Source organism: Sinocyclocheilus rhinocerous, unplaced genomic scaffold (genome assembly GCF_001515625.1).
Source record: "Sinocyclocheilus rhinocerous isolate Xijiao unplaced genomic scaffold, SAMN03320098_v1.1 scaffold200, whole genome shotgun sequence".
In the NCBI taxonomy this organism is placed as follows: Eukaryota; Metazoa; Chordata; class Actinopteri; order Cypriniformes; family Cyprinidae; genus Sinocyclocheilus; species Sinocyclocheilus rhinocerous.
The window spans coordinates 223,478-241,145 of record NW_015641014.1 but is presented as its reverse complement, the minus strand read 5'-3'; the positions used below and the strand labels follow the sequence as shown (position 1 = coordinate 241,145).

General features: G+C 37.7%; 1 protein-coding gene across 1 annotated transcript; it reads right to left on the bottom strand.

Annotated features, from left to right (window-relative positions):
• Positions 1–3,644: 3,644 nt before the first annotated feature.
• Positions 3,645–17,499, bottom strand: LOC107753637 (uncharacterized). Its single transcript, XM_016569847.1, has 4 exons — positions 17,127–17,499; positions 16,722–17,004; positions 16,349–16,601; positions 3,645–3,751 (listed from the first exon to the last, which is right to left on the bottom strand). Exons 1-4 carry the CDS (start codon positions 17,390–17,392, stop codon positions 3,645–3,647), a joined length of 909 nt encoding a protein of 302 aa, XP_016425333.1. The 5' UTR covers positions 17,393–17,499.
• Positions 17,500–17,668: the final 169 nt, after the last annotated feature.

Genomic DNA, 17,668 nt, shown 5'->3' with positions numbered 1-17,668 from the left:
GACGGATATGAACGCACACCTTAATCTACCCTCTGAGCTGCGCTGACAACCCTGCTGTCACTTGGTCCATTTGACTGGAACATTTTGTAAAGTTTTTTCTTGAAAGGCATACAAACAGATTCCCGGTAACATCAGATATGTGTCAATGTGTCAGCGCTGATCCTTTAATAAATGACAGATCACAAGCTTCCTGTTTGAACATACCATGACCAGAAAAAGTCTGAAGCCACACTTAAAATGAATGATGTTGTGGTAAATAGCAAACCAAGAGGTATTACTTTCATAAAAGATGGGTTTGAAATGATAAAACAATATGTATGCTATTATTCAACAGTTTGTTTGTTTTTTTGTTTTAAAGAAATTTATACTTTTATTCAGCAAGGATGCATTAAACTGATCAGACGTTACAGTAAAGACATTCATATAATGATAAAAAAATATTTCTATTTCAAATAAATATGGTTCTTCTTAACTTTTTATTCATGCAGTTTCCACAGAAATATTATTAGGACAATTTTTTTAACACTAATGATAATAATAAAAGTTTTTGGAGCAGCAAGTCAGCATATTAGAATGATTTCTGAAGGCACTGTGACACATGTGACACTGAAGACTGGAGTAATGATGCTGTAAATTCAGCATTGCATCACAGGAATAAATTACATTTTAGAATATATTAAAATAGAAAGCAGTTATTTTAAATTGTAAAAATATTTCACAATATTACTGTGTTTAATGTATTTGTCATCACATAAATGTAGCCTTAAAGGCTTCTTTTAAAAACATAAAAAATTCTTACCGACCCCTAACTATTGAACAGTAGTGTATAATGTTCAAAATAAAGACAAAGAGCATTTAGATAATTTCTGGTTGTCAAACTGACTTCATACATCCACTAAAATCTACAAAAATATCACATTTTGTAAAATATTGTCTAAATTCCTAAAGATTTTGAACAGAACGGGTGAAAGGTGGAACAGGAGGAAGTGGAAAGACTTGGGGGTGTTGAGAAGGTGGCAATAACATTGTAGCTGTCACCACAGCATCTGTGTGCCAGTTCCATGTTGTGTGAGCCCACAGTCATGATCACCCAGCTCTAAAAGAGAAAATCCAGCTGTCTCGCAGGTCTAATACACTAAAAAGCTTCATTGGCAGTCTTGCTCCACACACACTTAGCAGAAGTTTGCTCTAAAGTTATAAGCTCCCATCAGCAAAATGTAAAAAAGCGCTTAATTCTCCACTAAATAACCGAAGCCAAATTCCGGTACTGCCGCCACATTAACAGATTAACAGGCATTCACCTACATTTATTGGGGCCTGTATGAGCCCTCGTGACCTTGTGTCTGGAGACAGAACAAATGCGATAGAAAATGAGGCTTTTTACGACACTCCAGACAGGAAACAGCCACGCCACCTCCTCCGGTTATCATAAAACTACGCAAACAGGCAACTAAAAGTTGACTGGCGTGTGTGTTTGTGCGTTGTGGGGCTTATTTAGCCCGACCTTGAGGAAAATGTTTATATTACGTGTGTGCTAATGAGAAGTAGAGGTGCTGTTGTCTGGCCTGCTAGCTGTGAGGTCAATAAAAGCGAGTGTCCAGCGCTAATCAGCTAAGGCAGGAAGGAAGGACAGAGGGGGATGCATTAGTCTGCTAGAGGCCCTTTTGGACGGAGCGGTTCAGCTGTTTAATGAAGTAGAGGATGGTTGGGTGAAGCTGTTACGAGGCAAAACCACAGGAGCCTCTACAAAGACCTCCACATAAACGCCACTACAGTCTTTATGCCAGTTAATGGACGCACAAGCAGTGTTCGAACTATACCATGGTCTTTGGGGGAGCCCACTTGTTTTGTTTTTTTTATATAACGGGGGGGGCGCGTGCCTCAAAAGAGGGCTTACAATGACTTACCCTTGTAATTTAGCTGTTATGCATCTTTTTATGCACTACTTGCTTTATGCAAGCACTATATAGGATAAATCACTATACAGGATTTACCCTATTATACTTTATCGACACGAATTGATAGGTGAAACAACAAACAGCCACCCACAAATAGTCTATAAACAAAGCATTAAATCGCCTTCATGCATGAATGAATGATATTTTTGCAATTTTACACATAATAATCCACGATGATCACATTACACAAAACTGAAATTGCACGTCAAAATAACACATTGTCAATATTTTTTGAGACCCCCCAAAATTTCACAAATCACGTTTTCAGGGGAGCCCATGTCTTATTAAGGGGAGCCGAGCTCCCCCGTAGTTCGCACCCTGCGCACAAGAATGTTTTTGCCGGAGATGAGGGGAGTGGGACGGGTTTCCTCTGTAATAAACAACTGTTAGCCAGCAATTTCCAGTCTGGTGGCAATAACAGACCGGCTAAACAGGAACAATGACAGAGTGAATAATTAGAAAGAGTGTATGCCTTCGTTTCTGTGTCTTTAGTTACAGTTTTCATTCTGGGCTCCTGATCAGGTGACCAGAAGCTGAATGAGTAAGTTGTTAAATTTAATAAATGGCAGATCACAAACTTGCTGTTTGAACGTACAGTGAACAGAAATCATATGTGAACAATTAAACCACAATTACAATGAAATTATTACATTAAACATAAAATTATAATCAAACCAAGAAGCATGTATTTTAAATAAATAAATTATTTTATTCATCAAGGACACATTAATTTGATGAAAAGTGACAGTAAAGACATTTACAAAGTTACAGTAATGCTTAATTATTTTATCAATCACTCTTTTGAACCAGTTCTTTTCAATGAACTGGTAAAAAAGGTTAGCAAAGTAATCTGAATCTATGAGCGATTCATTTTGTGTGATTCATTTAACTTACTATACTTACTATATTCTTTCTCTAAGGAATAGTTTTGGGTGTAGCCTAGCTAGCTATGAGTTTAAGTTAGCATGTTTACTAGTAGATTTGGTGTTTCTGGGAAGCCAAACTTTAAAATGCATTTTCAGTGAGCCAGCTTTCGTTTTCTGGGCCTAAACGTACATTTACAAGAACACAAAATGCACTTCCAATCAACATCAGAGGGCAATGTCACACTTCAATAACATAAAAACAGTAGCTCCCAAGCATTTCAATTATGCCCAAACACAAGTCTCAAATGGACTACTTACTTAGTGTGGGTGGAGGTCACAGGCAGTCCAGCCAGGCTTCTGTAGAGTGATTGATGACTGAAAACCAGCCATCGGTTGCATAACCTGGACACACAGTGACACAGCGCTTACCCCCATTAACAAAGAAAACAGGGATCCAGTTTCCACATTAACACCAGAGTGCACTGGAAATGGAGAATCTCTTAATCTGAAGAGTTGTTAAAAGCCATATCCACTTAAATTAGATTAGATCAATGAGTTAAAACGCTGGTTTCTGAATTAGGAAATGGCCATGACTAATTTTTTTTTGTCTAAATATGAGTTGTCATGAGTTGTAAATGGAAAAAAGTAGATCACTCATATCCTTCCATTGATGGATAAACCAAATAAAATATAAAATGATTACATATGTTTGAGCAAGGTATTTGTTCAACAGGGAGTGGTGGCAGGTTTGGTCTTGTGGGTGTTGATTTTAAACCTGCAATCACAATAATCAGGTTTCCAGAGAAGCGATGACACACCTTCACAAACAGGTGCCATCACGTCTTCTTCTGCTCTGCCGGACGTGAACCAGGTGACCTTGCTCTTGTTGAGCACTCAGGAGGCCGAACACCTGGTGCAGAACAATGACTGTTTGGTCACATGAGAAAGGTCTTTTCAGGTTTGATCAATGTGAAGTTAAAGGGATGAGCCAGATTCCTTCACGGTGGAAATAATCCTGCAGTGTGTTATGGGAACACCTTGACTTGACTTGCTGAGGTTGAATATGTGGAATGCTGTGGATTCCACATATTCAACATCATGTTGAACCGTGAATCTGATTAATAATAATAATTGCACACATCTGGAGCTTCTACGACAAAATGCTTTTTTTTCCTTTTTTTTTTTGCAATGTTTTTTAACGATTAATGATTCTTTTGAGTAACTACTTGTAAGGATCAAATATTCAGAATAAAGAAATTCAAATTTAATTTCGAAATTATGATAATTTTAAAAATAAATACATTTAAAACTATTTTTAGAGCCATTAAATATTTTTTATATTGCATGCAATCCGATAATTGGCCTTAATAACAATACTAAATAAACTAATAAAAAATGTGTTAGCATATTTTATTCAGTAGCCTAATATTTATAAATATTGGCAAAAAATTTAAAGTTTATTCTAAAAGGTCACCAGAGACAGTTTAATGATAATTGTTTTTGTGCAGAACTAAAACATTTGTCATCGCAAATCAGAACATCCTGTACACAAGAGTCACTGATTATCATTTTATTTGATAAAAGTGGCAAATTTGATATGATTAGGGATTTGGAAAGATGTTCACCTCAAAGTTTTGTGTGATGTAAACAACAACAATGACAAAGCAAGAGGAATCAATGTGACTTGTGCACACATGCTACGAGCGCATGCATTGAATTACATGTATTATTTACTCCTTCTGAAGGTTTGGCCTAGTACACAGTGAAAACACTTGAATCTTTAACAAGGGTACCGTGGTAGTGACTGTATTTGGGGAAGCTGACGTGTTTCGTGCCCTCACTGACTCAAGGATACATGGTTGATTATCTTTAGGACGCAACAGGCCGTGAAACAGCATTGGTGCACCTGAGCTGGCAGGAGGTGACGTGATAGTCTCATGTCGCACTTCTGAGATGAGATAAGTCACGGTAAGACTCGCAGATGAGCTCAGCGTTTGTCGCAGTGATCGCTAGAGAGGTGCGTACCGAAGCTTCAGGTTTCATCCTGTCAGGGAACAACACTAAACAAGCTGTTTAATCCTACCTTATGGTATCAGACAAACTCAGAAACTAAGAATCTGGATGTTTCTCAACTATTCCTCAACTGTGACTTTGTTTTTCATAACTGCAGCTTGGATTCACAACTTTATTTCTCATAATTGCGACTGCATATCTCACAATACAACGTTATATCTCACAATTGCAACATTATTGCTCAAAATGACTGCTTTGTTTCTCGTAGTTTCAACTTTGTTTCTCATAATTTTGACTTTATTTCTCACATTGTCATTTTATATTCCTCAGCTGAGATCTTGCATTTGCAACTTTATTTCTGATAATTACGACTTTATGTCTCACAATAGGACTTTATATTTCCTGACTATTTTATCCTACATTTACAAAATTTTTTCCCAAAATTGCAGTTGTTTATCATAATTACAGCTTTATATCTCTCATTATAATGTTATATTCCACAACTGAGACTTTTTCATTATTGCAAATTTATATCTCCCAATTGCAACTTTGTTTTTCATAACTGTGACTTTATAGCTCGTATTCACAACTTTTGTTCTCATAACCGCAACTACACACACACACACACACACACACACACACACACAATTTGACTATATATCTTTCAATTGCAACACTATTTCTCAAAGTTGCAGCTGTTTCTTGTAATCACATTTTTAGATCTCACATTGTGACTTTATATTCCCTAATTGCAAACTTCTCATAATTGCAGCTTCATATCTAACATTGTGCGATTATATTTCCTGGTTGCTACTTTATTTCTCATGATTGTGACTGTTTATCTCACAATGACTTGTATTTCACAATGTTACTCTACATTTTCAAAATTAATCTAACAACCTTTTTTTTTTTTTTGCTCTGAGACAGAAATGGGCTTATAATTCAAGTTGTGTTCAAATTCCCAATTTTACATTTAGCTCATCTACAGCGGTGTGCTTCATTTTATAAATATACAAATGTACAATTATATTAAATTGTGTTGCGTCATATATGTGTTCTGTATGTCAGGCAAGATTCCTTTTCCAGCACTTTCAGGACAGAGCCATCAATACATTCTTGCTCGGCCGCTTGAACCACTTGGCTAAAATCGAATAGAAAACATCCTTCTAAAATCAGTTAATTCTTTCCACTGATTATGAGTTAAACTGGATTAAGCATGGACACATAATCACTTATTTAATCAGGCTTCTCCCGGATACTGAGCCAGCAGGAAGAAGATAAACTACAGAACACAAGAGACTTAGTCATTCAGCCAAAGAATGAACAAAACGGCCAAATATACTTGACTACCTCATTTGAGTTTACATCAGCCTGAAGAAAGAGTAAACATCACAACGCACTGAGAATGAATAAAATATAGTTGTAGCCACATTGCACATTAAAATTGCAATATTCTAATGAATACTTCAGGTTATGACCTCCGTTCATTCGATCTCTCTAACATCTTAACAATTCTGTCATCATAGGCAAGGGAGCTGCATATGAACTCATTCCCCCAATATTCCCTCATCTGCTTGATTTTTGATTAGATGATTTCATAGCGAAAGATTTTACGAGCCCCTCATGAGATCTTCACTACACGTGTAATGACATCATACTGTATAATGCACAATAAGCTCCCAGCACTTACCAAAAGCACATTAATAATATAGATCACTTTTGCATTTTAAAACATCAGTCATTGCATGCTTTCAAACCAGCACTTTCTACTCAGACTAACCAAGGTGGATTATGAGAATAACAAATTTAAAGGCTAAGTGTGTAATTTCTGCACCATTAGAAGATTCTATCCTATAATCTATGGTGTTCTGGACAGTTGTTAGGGTGTTTTAGCTATTGCTAGGACATTGATATGTAATGATTAGGGTCTTCTGGGTGATTGTTTACTTGTTCAAGACAATCAAGTCTCAATTATATGACTATATAATTGAGACTTGATTGTCTTAATTATATGACTATATTCCCATTTCTCTGTCAATGTCTATAGGGTTTTATAGGAGATCACAGTGGTCTTCTGCATCAGCCTCACACACCAAACTTGGGTATAAGTTTTGTGTTGCTGTGTTCTTGACACTTTGAGATGACACACATTCTGAAACATGTGAGATTAGAAAGAGCGTGTGAGGTTTTATTCTTAGTGTGCGCTCAGTGTTCCTGTCACTGGCTGGCCTGGAGGATTTTAAGGCCTCAGCCACCTCATGCCCGCCTACAACTTGACTTTCATGTGTGACTTCTGCTAGAGAAACAGAAACCATGCCAACCACCACCACCACAAAATCGAGAACAACCTTGAACTTCCCCTGACCAGATGACTGCCTTCTTGTTTCTGGGAATGATGGATGGAGATCAAATGAAGTGTGTGGCGTCAGTGCATCTTCTCTGCTTCTTGTTTTGAATTTGTGTGGGAAATATTACACCTCTCCTGTGAAACAGACATCAAACGCATTCCTTCAGTCCACTATTGACCTGCTGGCTCCGCAAACACCTGTGTTCCCACACCTCTCCAGTATTTCTTATTTAGTAGACTGGACGTCTGGATTGTTGTAAACATTGAGGAATGAAGGAATTTATCTTAACAGACAACAATATAGGCAAAGATCAGAAAGGAAAAAGCTAATAGCTAAAGTATGGATTCCCATGCAATTTCATTGGCTTCTAAAAGTTTTTATGGGTATTCTGTTCGGTGCCTAAATAAAAATGAAAGAAAAGAAAAATTGCTTTACAGTGTATTTAGTCTTAATTACAAAATAATAATTATTCAATGACAGCTGAGCAAGATGAACATTTGTATGAAATGGGCACTTTCAATTTTTTCCTTGTTTTCATTTTGCCTTAGCATAAGCAAATAGCTTGTAGCCTACTGGTATAGTTCAACAGCAAGTTTTTTTTTAATCAGGCATTAAAGGATTGGTTCAAGAATAAAAATGTCCCTGTTAATTTACTCACCCCCATGTCATCCAAGATGCTCATGTCTTTCTTTCTTCAGCCGAAAAGAAATTAAGGTTTTTGAGGAAAACATTCCAGGATTTTTCTCCATATAGTGGACTTCAATGGGAACCAACGTGTTGAAGGTCCAATCTGCAGTTTCAGTGCAGCTTCAAAGAGCTCTACAGTATCCCAGCTGAGGAATAAGGGTCTTATCTAGCGAAACGAACTATCATTTTCTAAGAAAAATACAAATTTATATACTTTTTAACCACAGATGTATGGCACTTTCAATTAAAGAAAGAAAGCAATATTTTCTGTCAACCTTCGTTTAGCACGTTTTTGATCAGGCATTGAGAAAGGAAGATAATATTATGTATGACACTGGCATTTTTAATAAAAAAAATGTAAAAAAAAAAAAAAAAAACTGCTAAGACCATCCTATGCTGCTTGGCCTAGCTGGTTTAAGCTGGTCTCCCAGCCTGGCCAGTTAAAGAAGTGTTCAAAACCCCTCTAAAATCAGCCTGATAAACAAGCTATGACCAGGCTGGAAGACCAACCAGCTAGGCTATAAATATTTTCAGTTAGCCATTGTTTAGCACACTAAAAGTTTAGCCTTAGTGTTTTTGATCAGGCATTGAGTAAGTGAGATGTGTAACATTTTATGTGTAACACCAGCACTTTCAATTAAAACAGAAAGGTATTTCAATATTTTCAGTTAGCTTTTGGTTAGCATGTTAATAACTTTGCTTATTAGCTTAGCATAGCGTTAACAAGAACTGAGGAAGGTATTGGACTCTAGGGGATTCTTCTGTTTCCAAATGTGCTTCAGTCCAGTTTTTATTTGATGTAGTAAACACATTATGTGTATGTAAATAACGCAACTGAACTATAATTACGGCATTTTTAAAATGCTGCTATTCCTGATTTTCTTGTACGCCACTTTTACAGTCATTTTATTCTCAAAATCCAGTCCCTGTGTAACCAGCCTCTTCAAGATGATTCCAGATTATTCAACTCTTCTTCTGTCAGCACATCATCATCAAACTCCCGCTAACTTTGCTAACACCACGGCTCATGACTCAAAATAAGGCATGACAACCGGAAAGCAGCGAGATGCTAAAAAGAGCAAACAGAGTGGGTGCTGGAAGAAATGCCCCACTTGGAAAAAAAAAAGAAGAAAGGAGAAGAGAAAGATGCATTGAGACTCCCTTCAAATACGTAATACTGAGTAAAAGAGGATGGAACGGGAATAGGGAGGAGGGAAGAGGGGGTCGACTGATTCATCCGGTTTCATAGGCAATTTATTTTGGTTCAGTGGAATAACAAACTCTCGAGGGGGAAGCTGAGGAGAGAGAGTGAACGTAATGCAGGCCAGATATGGCTGATGACGTCAAAGTGGAAGCGAGCTAGATTCTCCATCACAAACAAAGTAGGACAAAATAAAGAGACACGTAGTTGTCAGACATGACATCCTTGAGGAATCCCTTCCAAGCCAAGCAATGCCATTCTTATTTTCAAGAAGCCTTTAATATTGTGAATTTTTGAGAGGTCAAGTGAAATTTGAAATATTGACGTCAGAGTCAGAGTCTAAGTACCCACTGAGTATTATATCATCTGACGACAATAATGCATCAACCTGCATTTCTCTTTTATAAACAGAATCTGTTTGCTTTCGACTGCGCAATGTGGTTTACCTATGGCGGCTTGCGATGATTGGCGGCTGTGAATATTCACAGATTTTGATCTTTTTGAAGGAAATGTGGGAGGGTTATGAAATCCAGCCAGCCCACCGCCCATTGATAAACACTAGGAGGGATTCTCAGGCAGTTATGCAAGACATTAGTCATCCTGGCATGATTCATTTTGTCTCTCTCTCTCTTCTCACACTCCCCTGTTCGAAATCTTCTTCCGTTATTTTTATTTTATTTTTATGAGCGGAGGGGGTGCTGACCTCTTTTTCAAAAGGATGCTATTCTGGGTCAGTGGAGGATAGGCTGGTCAAATGTCTGTTCAGCAAGAGAGGGAAAAGGTTTATCTGTTCTCATGCACTATTACAAACATGATTCTGATTATAATGAAGCATGCACAGGCCAGACACAAGGTTAAACATCACATCAGGTCTTTCTTTATGATGGTTCTCAAGTGGATGATTCTATAAAATATATCCATAAAGTCGTATTAATCCGTAAACAATAAATGAATAGCAATACATCTGTGTAAAATACAATTTCAAAACAATTCCATTTCAAATAAATGTTGTCCTTTCTATTCATCAGCGAATTCTGATCAATATTTCCACAAAAATATTAAGCAGCACAACGGTTTTCAACACTGATAAAAATAAGGAATGTTTCTTGAGCACCATATCGGCATATATGAAAAATTAAGTGACACTAAAGACTGGAGTAATAACTCCTGAAAATTCTGCTTTGATGTCATAGGAATAAATTAAATATAAAATATATTAAAATAGAAGACAGTTATTTTAACAACATATTGGGGTCAGTAATATTTGACTTTTGGTGTTTTTGTCTCTTAATATTATTAAATATTATTACAATTTAAAATAACTGTCTTCTATTTTAATATATTTTATAAATAATAATAATTTTTATAAAAAATATATATTTTAAGATTTCAATTTTAAAAATATAAATTTATTTCATGCTTTTAAAAGCCCTCTTACTGTAAAAGGGATATCAGGCACTGGTACAATCTATACTATAAAGAAACATGCAGTAGGTTGTTTGCTAAAAACGCATTTACTCAAGAATAAACAGTTACTTTTGAATATCTGTCAATGGAGAAAGATTTTGTGATATGATGTAGTTATGGCATCTACCAACAGGTCAAACCTTGACCCATTGGTTGAGAGCCAGTGCTTTATGATCATCAATTCATAATTCATCCTTTTACTCTGACTGATGGTTGAATTTCTGGCTCATCTGTGGATCTGTTCTTAAAAGAGGTATTTTGTCACAACATAAAAAAAGTTAATTTTTTGTGCCATGCACATGTGTACACCGTTTTGTCTGTAGGAGTTTATACACATGTTCCAGAATTTTCTTTGATAGCACTGTCTGTCCTGACAACTACAGCGCTAAAAAAAAAAAAATCGAGGCTGCACCTTATTCTCTGCGCCCTGAATCAATGACATCATCATGCTTACGTCAAGCCCGAGCCACTGCACTGGCATGCGCTCTGCCCCCCTTTTCCCAAACGACCGGTCCTAAAAAAAAAACTTACGCATGGAAAGACTTTCCACAGTATTATCCTACAAATGCGTTTAACCATTCTCAGCCAATTTAAGCCCACAACTTCAGAATTGTGCTTCAGATCCATTTCTGCACACCAGCGTCAATTTGTGGGAACTTTGGCAGAACGAGTGCACGTCTGTATTTCATTGCAGCCCGCAGAACTTTGCCTTTAGACTGCGGTGCCTTTGCAATGATGTCATTAGCTCCCTCCTCTTCCTCACCGCTGATGAAGATGGGGGTGTGGATGGATGAAGCTTGGCTCGTCCTCACTCACCCTCTTTCATCTTAGTGATGCTCAGTTTTCGCTGACCCCCGGTGCAGGCCGGGAATGTGAATAGAGAAGAAATTATCCCTTTCCTTCCATCATCTCAGTGAGAGAGAGCGAGAGCGGGGCTGTTGCCGTGCAGATTATGTGCTGTAATCCTCAGGCAGGGTGAGTGTGAATGACAGAGTTCCCTTACACCCCCCTCTTCCTCTACATCGAATGGGAGGCTGGATGTTTCAAGCTTGCAGCGCTTGCAGCACATGTAATGGCGACAGAAGCCACTAATTCCTCCAGCATCCTTCTCTTTCTGAGCCACAGCCGCAGCGTGGAGGCTGCCGGTCCCTGAGCTTCAGCATCCATTCAGGAAAAAGCCAGCCGGAGGGGGGAAGGGGTGGCTCATATACCGCAGCATGTGTGTGAGAGAGTCGCACTGTGAATGGAAAGGTGTGTGTGAGAGGCAGGGTTGTGCACCATTCACAAGTGAACTGAGAACTAATTTGAATCCAATTTAAATTGAGGATGCAGAACTGTATCTGGAATTTGAATCTGGAATCTGGAAGTTTATTGAAGGAAATGTAAAGGTCTCATTCACATGTATAAGCTGTGGTTGCATGCAAATTCAATTTCCAACTCACGACTGAAAGGAAGTTTCCAACGGAAAAGAGAAAGTCTGTGTAAAGAGAATGTCTTGATTTAGACCACGTTTTCTTCCTTTGTAAAGCAGAGCTAAAAATAATACCTAATGGATTCAGCAGATATTAGCATTGAGTGTGGCAGACGAATCAAAAGAACGAGCGATGAGTGAAAGCATAATGAATAATAAAAGCAGGCAGACAAAAGAAAACGAATGGATGAAACACACAATGACAGATGTGAGAGAATTTTGAGTTCCAGTCCTGACTGAATCAGCCATCATGACTACTTTTTATAGATAGTAACCATCATGACGTCCATTTTACATAATAGTACACAACGATTCCCTATTTTGATTGGCCACGCAATGTAAATTAGTAATATGGATTTTGCAGTGAGTCTTTTCTGTGGTGACAGAAAAGTAACAGTTTGAGTGAGTGATTTATTCATTCAGTCAGTGATTATTAAATGAACCAAAGCATTCAAAATGCTGATTCACTCAACTGAATGACTCATTAAATCAGTCACTCAACAGATTTGTTCAAAACACTGGAATGAAACAAGTAAACTGTCTTTATGAGTGAGTCATTGAATCATTCACTCAACTGATTTAATCAAAAACGCTTCATTTAAGAACAAAATGCATTGGCATTGCTTGGAACTATTTTGTTTGACAGAGCAAAAACAGACCATAAAAGACAGATCATAAAAAGGATGATAACTATACCGATAATTATAACAATAACTACATTAGCACCCACACCAACAGATAGTAGCATTCTGTTTATTAACATGCTGCAGTTTTGTTGTCTGGTCGCTTTAAATGCTCAAGCCTTTTAAAGTTTGATTCTGATTGGCTGTTAAGGGCACAACAAGGATTGATCATTATAATGATAACTATGAAGTTTTAATAATCATTCTAATTCTATGAGAATAGGGAGGTCCACACCACAACTTCAACGATAATGACACAAAGGAACAATATTGTTGGAATCACTTTCAGAGTGATTTTTTCCAACTCATGAATAATAAAAACATCGACAGCCAATCAGAATCCATCCGACTTTAAAGAGCTTGAGCATTTAAAGCGACAGACAACGCACACTTATGAAATAGAACATTACTGTGTGTGTTGGTGCGGACGCTAATATATAGTTATTATATATATTATGTTATAATTATAGTTATCTTTCTTGGTGTGAACCGGCCTTTAATGTGTTTAATAGTTCATCAGCTGAAAAAAAATTACTCTGTGCTGTTATAGTATAGTGCTGTGGACTCTATGTGGACTTTTTTTTATTTAGTAAGAGTATTAAAACTTTTTTGTTATTGTTAGTTATCATGCTTTGTTGAACGGATTTTACTGGCAGTATTGTTTTGTGGCTATGATATGATATTCGCCAATAGCAATCTTGCTTTTCTGAAATTGCTTTTTTTCCGAAAATTAAAATCCATCAGTAAACTAAACAGTTGATGGTAGTTGATGGTAGCCATTGACTTCCATAGTATTTTTTCATGTACTATGGAAGTCAGTGGCTACCATCAACTGTTTGGTTACCAACATTCTTCAAAATATCTTCTTTAGAGCTCAATAGAAGAAAGAAACAAACAGGTTTTGGGTTTCATTTTTGGGTGAACTATGCCTTTAATATTAATGTTAACATATTCCCGTAACTCTTGGTTGGAAACGAGTCTGTTCAGTCAACAAACAACAAACAGAGCCGTTTCAACAGCAACCAAGCTTTCATGCTGGGATGAGAAAAGTAGTGAATTTTGTGTGCAGGGCAACATGACATATATTCCTGTATCACTAAATATGCCGATTTCCAGAAAAGACTAGTCATACAGTGATCTAATGCAGATGTAATGTAACACAGATGTATTGGAATCTATTGTGTCTTTGAGAAGTTGTACTGAGACTTGAACAAATCGTGCATTCTTGCTGCATGAAGCAATATAAATTCAGCCATCCACTGTATGATTCATAAGCAAATAATTCAGAGGAAAAGCACACTGTATCCCATCAATTTTTCGTCACCCGCAAACATTCGTTCTCCGTGTCTCTGTGACATTAAACCAGCAGTGTGTTTCTTTATAAACCAACACAGAGTAATAGAAATGTCATTCAGGGCACAGTTGCTGGTGGCAGCGATGACATCATCCCTCACTAATCCCGCTTCCTCTCAGCATGTCATTAAGAGCCAGTGGCCAGTGACCCCTCCGTGTCACTATTGACTGTCCACTCTGTGTTCACAGGAAGCTAATTGGCCTGATTCGGTTGAACAGACGTGTTATCGGCCTCTTCCTGTTGGACATGTAACCGTACTGGAGATTAAGCCCAGATGTTGTGTTCTTTCAGAGGTCTTTGTGGTGACCTGGAGAAAGACAGAATGGTGTAGTTACTGCATCTACCAGCAGAGGCTAATTGGACTATGAACCAGGCAAATCTTGAGCTTTATACATAATGTTAAGTATTCACCAAGAGCCAATCCTAATGGTTAAGCGTTCATGTGAGACGTCTCTCACAGGAGCTACGTTTTTTCTTCAGCTTTTGATCCATTTCATTCATTACAGTCAGCTGTGTGAATTCATTCATGGGTTACCATGGATATGTCTACCCCAAGGTTGATGATGTCAGGAGTGTGCGTTGGTGCATAAGAAGAGACATGCTGCCATCTGCTGGATAAACTGCGCTATATGATTAAATAAGGTCAATCTACTGTACAGTTGAAAGAAATTTAAATCAGTTATGGAACAATGGAACTTTTTTGGATTTTTTTTTATCATTGAAATTTTAATAATCAAATAATCTATTGTAGATACAATAATATATTGTAATCTTCAAAATAATCAGCAAAAATGCAAAAATGTTAATGTAGTTCCCCATCTGTCGGTCACTACGAGTTATGTTGTGATGACGTTAGGGGTTTACTTGGGAGCCCCAATCATCTCTGACTTTAAGAGAAAACGCCAATGAAATTTGGCTGGTGGATTTTGCATGTTGAGCCACTCCCCGTGCATACGGGTATAAAGAGGCGGCAGGTGCATCCACTCATTCAGGTTTTACGCTGAGGAGCTGAGAACGTTTCCCTGGCAACCAGCGTTTGGTTCAAGGTCGTGGCATGGGGACATAACGTCTCCATTCCCTCCATGAAGTGCCAGTCAGAGATGATTGGGGCTCCCAAGTAAACCCCTAATGTCATCACGACATAACGTCTCCATTCCCTTCATCAGGGAACAAGGGTTACATACGTAACAGAGACGTTTTACATTGACCTTTTTGTTACTGTACCTTTAAGGAATTACTAACTTCAAGCTGAAACATTCAGTGTTCATTTTTTCCTGCAAAAACTGCCCATGATGCAGCTACTGTTATGTAGTTTTTACGCATAGAAAAAAATTTGTATTAAACTTTTATTGATTAATTTAAAAACATGTAATTATTTTAACTGATTTTAATAATTAGTTATTTTAAATGTGTGAATTTTTGGGGTAAAATTGTTCTTACAAAACAATATCACAGTATCACAAAAACAGCCTGTGAAACTGTGAGAACAAAGAGCACACACAGTCTCAAAAAATATACGAATAAATAAAAATATATTTTAAAAATCCAACAGGAAAAAAATGACAAAAAATAAATTAGTTTCAATGGGAATTTGAGGGGCAATGTCTGTATTTTTCTCTGATTCATGTCCAAAGTTAAATAGCTGAACAGATTTTCATAAAGTATTCTACTTTATTATTCTATATTGTATTGTTGGATTATATTAATTCTGAATATAACCGCTATATTACCCTAATAGAATCATGTAGCGTAATCATGTAAAACCTGATCTGGAGCAATATGGACATGCAATGAATGTTTAAAACAGATGTTCATTGAAACTGTCATAACTTATATTTATGATGCATAGTTTAGGATACTGTGGCCCGCATATCATTACAGGCAAACAATTCCACCGCAAACATGCCATAAATCATCTGCAAATTATTTGAGCATGTTTGTGGGGATTTTAGCATTAGTAGTACTAGTGTTCTGTCGTTTCCTTTCTACTTAAGTTCACTGACTTCTTAGAGTCCCCACACGACCCCATTTAGTTTGGGGGCCTCTGAACTCCATCACAGCTTGTCCATATGAAAACTCTGACCATTCCTGGCAAGTTGTATGAGAAAACATCAGTATTTCATTTCAGCTAAGATCACGTTCATTTAAGGGGAAATGGAATGGCATGAAACAGGAGGAAGATGTTTGTTCTTATTTGATATGTTAATTTTCTTCTTACAGTTTTTTACGATTGCTTAAGCACAATTTTGAAAACAGGGCCCGGTTTGTCAAAACACTACACCCAATTAACACAACCCTACACCAAAGTAGCAAAAATGCGAGAATGTGAGGTGTGTTGTAAGGGCCCATTTTGGCATGACGGAGGAGAACCCCATGCTGTGAAATGGCAGCGCAAAGGGTGATGTTACCCCCACGTTGCCCTGGGACATTGATTATAGCCCTGTGGCCAATGATATTTCTGCCTCTCCTTCTTGCTTTTGTGAGGTTGAACCCTGCCTCATCAATATATATGAATTCATGCAGGATTTCCTCAGCATCCATCTGCAAAACTCTCTGAAATACAGTGAAAGACAACATTGTGTAGTTCAGGATAGGTCTAGTATATTACAGTCAATGTAAAAAAGTAATGTGTGGAGTATGCAACATCACAGTGCTAAAGTGAACAATACAAACCTCCACATACTCATGCCGCAGCCGTTTGACCCTCTCTGAATTCCGCTCAAAAGGCACTCGATAAAGTTGTTTCATTTGAACCTGATGTCTTTTCAGGATGCGTGCCAGTGTTGACTGAGAGACCTGATGGACATTATTGAAAATGGCATGGTCACCGATAATGTTTGCTTGTAGTTCTCTGAGCCTGATAGCATTATTGGCCAAAACCATGTTTATTATCTCTCTCTCTTGTTCTTGCGTGAATATGGGCCCCCTTCCTCCTTGTCGTTCCCGACCCTCAATCCTATGTAGAGAATAATACATGTAACTTACTGTACAATGTCACAGGAAGGGGTATCACAAGTGCTGATATGGTGCATACAATAAGCGGCTGATTACTGTAACTGTAGACAGATCTTCTTTTACCTGTTTTCCTGTCGAAAAGTCCTTATGACAGATGCCACTGTATATCTGCTAAGATTTGGCTGAACTCTCAGTCCAGCCTCCCTCAGCGTCAATCCGTGGTTCACAACATGGTCCACTAGTGTTGCACGAATGTCATTTGATAAGTTTGGTCCTCTTCTTCTTTGTGCACGTTCTCCTCCTGCTTCAGGTCTTCCTCGGCCTCTGCCTCTTTCTCCTCCTCTGTGTACTCCTCCTCTCACCCTCACTCTTCTTCTGACTCCTTCCATTTTGGTTGAAGGCAGGTGAACCTACCTGCTGCATTTTTACAGTGCTTAAACCTGATTGGTGTGTCTACAATTTAGCAATCATGTGTTTGTGCACCTGATGGCTGTGTTTAACAGATTGGCTCATAGGTGTGGTAATTTGACAGTCAGTGCTTTGGAATTGCAAGGAAGTGACATCATTATATACTTCTGTGTCTGGTGTACACAAGTGTGTTTAGTGTTTTGCAAATCACTGTGTGTAATGTTTTGCAAATAGTGTGAAGCTGACAATGTGCTTAC

Bases quoted from the DNA above. Each gene is read 5' to 3' on its own strand.
- LOC107753637 (XM_016569847.1), bottom strand. From the start codon at position 17,392: ATGGAAGGAGTCAGAAGAAGAGTGAGGGTGAGAGGAGGAGTACACAGA. The intron at 17,005-17,126 runs GTAAAAGAAGAT...TTCTCTACATAG, and splicing joins ACTTTTCGACAGGAAAACAG to GATTGAGGGTCGGGAACGAC. The intron at 16,602-16,721 runs GTTTGTATTGTT...ACTGTATTTCAG, and splicing joins TGCGGCATGAGTATGTGGAG to AGAGTTTTGCAGATGGATGC.